This window comes from Dreissena polymorpha, chromosome 8 (genome assembly GCF_020536995.1).
Source record: "Dreissena polymorpha isolate Duluth1 chromosome 8, UMN_Dpol_1.0, whole genome shotgun sequence".
In the NCBI taxonomy this organism is placed as follows: domain Eukaryota; kingdom Metazoa; phylum Mollusca; class Bivalvia; order Myida; family Dreissenidae; genus Dreissena; species Dreissena polymorpha.
This window is the reverse complement of record NC_068362.1, coordinates 101,812,869-101,815,799: the sequence shown is the minus strand read 5'-3', so window position 1 is coordinate 101,815,799 and position 2,931 is coordinate 101,812,869. Positions and strand designations below refer to the sequence as shown.

Here is a 2,931-nt window from a genome sequence, read left to right as displayed (position 1 = left end):
ATGACATTAACTATCGCCGCACACGTTATGTGGTCCGTCCGGGAAGCCTCGGATTTGTGGTATAGCGCTCTGCATATAGTAATCTAGCATTTTCATAAACTCAGTGACTTAAATAGTATTAATAAAATAAATACGGATCTTATCCTTTAAACTCTACGGTGGCTGGTTGTATGCAAAGATGATTGAAACATATAACAAGCAAACTCAGATTCGACGAAAATGTACATGCATGCATAGGAAAGATAATTAATATACTAATGTACTGTCTTTATGTATGTTTACTGCGTTCAACAAAATGCAAATACATTTGGGATTCTCCTTTTGATATATCTCCTTTATGCCGGTTATGAATGTGATATAATATGATGTTTTATTGCGCGTCTTATGTACACATGCTCACTTTCTCGTGCGATATGTATTTTCTGAAACAAAAATACTGAAATCTTACATGGCAAATTTCGTATCAGCTTATGCAGATGATCTACCATTATGTTTAGATTCATTACAACCTTCATAAGATTCATTTAGAATTGCACATTTTCTTTAAGAATGACTTTCGTTACGACACAAATCTCTGCGGGTGATTTAACTCCAATAATGTCGAACTTGTTTTACCAGATTTCACAATACAAAATACTGTTGATTGAGTGCAGTAATTAATGTTTTATACAATCACGAAATTGTAAAGCACACGTAAAGCACTGTTCATATAAAAACTCATTATTCATAAGTCTTAAAATAAGATCGCCTAAACGGGGCAGAGTCAAACTGGTCCAAAGTCAGTGTTACTTTAATCAGCGAGTTAGTAAAATTATTGAATACATATGGCGCAGCATAAACGCACTTCTGTTTTCACATTGTAAGTACAATACTTGAATCGATTAACTTAATATAGGGTACATCAATTTTCTGAATAAATGGTCATTACACCAAATGTAAGACATAACAAAGGCCCTTGTGGCTGAATAATATTTATTAAGTATTGTCAACACAGGTAAACATTTTCGTTTCTAGTCGTTCCTTAAAGCGATCTTCTTATTTTGTACTTAATTCACTGAATTCCCTTGCCAGCCAACGTAATTCCCTTTCCCGTCAACTTCGTTCCATTGCCAGCCCACGTTATTCCCATACCCGCTCACATCGTTGCCTTGTGATCCAACGGCATTCCCGAACCCGCGCACGGCATTACCTTGCGAGCCGACGTCATTCCCTTGCCAACCCCCTGAAAGTTTTTTTAAGTTACAACATAAAATCATATTCCGTGTTGCTAATTTATTATTTATAGATATTAAAGTAGTGTACGACATGAGATAAAAATGGAATTGCAATTGAAATAAAGATTGTATAAATGCATTAAATGTAAGATAGAAGAACAACTGGAATACTTACAAGGTCCGGGATAGGAACCTAAACAAATAAACACACCTCTTTAAATTTAGGATGAATAATGCTTAATATGAGTAAACAGTTTTTTAAAAATGGTAATCTGTTTTGTTTGGAATTATTGAGCATATGCTTAAACTACAATAACGGATATATGCCATGAAATAAACCGAAACAATGGTGTTATTTAATGACAAGCTTAATGCTAGTATAATAAAGCCAATATATAAATACCTATTAGTTAATCGACATCTTTTCCAATTCATGCATTCATCAATAAATAGTCTTGATTGATCATTGAATTAAGAAAAACATAACATGTACTCCAATTGTATCATTATTACAAACGACATTTAAAAAATCAACATTTACTAGTATTATATTTCGCAATTTCCAGTTAAAACAAAAACTGTTATCTCCAACGAAGCTATTTGAAATCGTTATGTCTTACCAAGAAAAATTAAAAATATCTTTTAACTGATCAATAAGACGTCCATTCCAGTTTTTTATAAACATACTTATGGACTACTTACTTGGGTCTTCAAGTTTTGCGTGTCTTCATATAATTTAATATTGCCCTCATATCTGTATTTAAATTTCAACATCACAACAAACCAGTTTCTTTTTAAATTACAGCGGCATGTTATCCGTTAGCAATCGCACACATATTGTTGATTTCATTACCTGGCTTAGAATAAGGAGGATATGGGTTACCATCCCCGTATGGGATCCAGCTACTTAACGCCGCACCGCAGCATGACACGAGCAGCACAAGTGTTACAGCTGAGAACATCGTATTAACTGTGGTGATAGGTAAAATAAAAGTTAGGTATTGGCCAGTGATATCTAAGCGGATTAAGAAAAAAAAGTCTTTCCTCCAGCCATTATGTTATGTTCACAAGTGACCTATTGTTTATCTATTTAAATATTTTTTGCGAAAGCTTCAATGATCGAAACAAATGTATCGCTTATACTTATTATTTGCTTAGTTAGACCCATGCGTTACTGCATTCGCAAGTATTTAGCTGGACGAAAACTGGTTACAGGGAATAATTATCTGAAATGCATTAATTTTTTCCATATAAATTTAATAATTCTATTGCATGTTTATTATTTTTGTTTATATTTAACCGTCGTCGCATTGTATATTGTCACATTGAAAGTATAACAATCCATTTCAGGCACGTTTAAATTATATGTCATTGAACATTTTCGGACCGTACCTGATTTCGGAAACTCCATGACAAGGCCTTACATTTAATTTGTTGCAAGGCGCACTTTTTTTAGTTAATAGCTGTGATTTGTTTCCCTTAATCAAACCCTGTTCATCGATTTTACATATACTTATTCATCCGGGACGGTTGTGTATATAATACGAGTAAAATTCATTTTACTGGAGCGTTAGAAGCTCATGAACATTGAGAACGCTGATGTGGACGACAGGATGTGGTGCGTTCGGGGCGGTGTTTCTCTCCAGACGAGAATGTTTGTTAATGTTGTTTTAACCCATGTATTTTAATGCATTTTGCTGTTATCAAATCAGTGATT

General features: G+C 33.8%; 1 protein-coding gene across 1 annotated transcript; it reads right to left on the bottom strand.

Annotated features, from left to right (window-relative positions):
• Positions 1–952: 952 nt before the first annotated feature.
• Positions 953–2,181, bottom strand: LOC127843236 (shematrin-like protein 2). Its single transcript, XM_052373093.1, has 3 exons — positions 2,068–2,181; positions 1,390–1,407; positions 953–1,222 (listed from the first exon to the last, which is right to left on the bottom strand). The coding sequence occupies exons 1-3, from the start codon at positions 2,174–2,176 to the stop codon at positions 1,047–1,049; spliced, it is 303 nt and encodes a 100-aa protein (XP_052229053.1). The 5' UTR covers positions 2,177–2,181; the 3' UTR covers positions 953–1,046.
• Between the last annotated feature and the right edge of the window lie 750 nt (positions 2,182–2,931).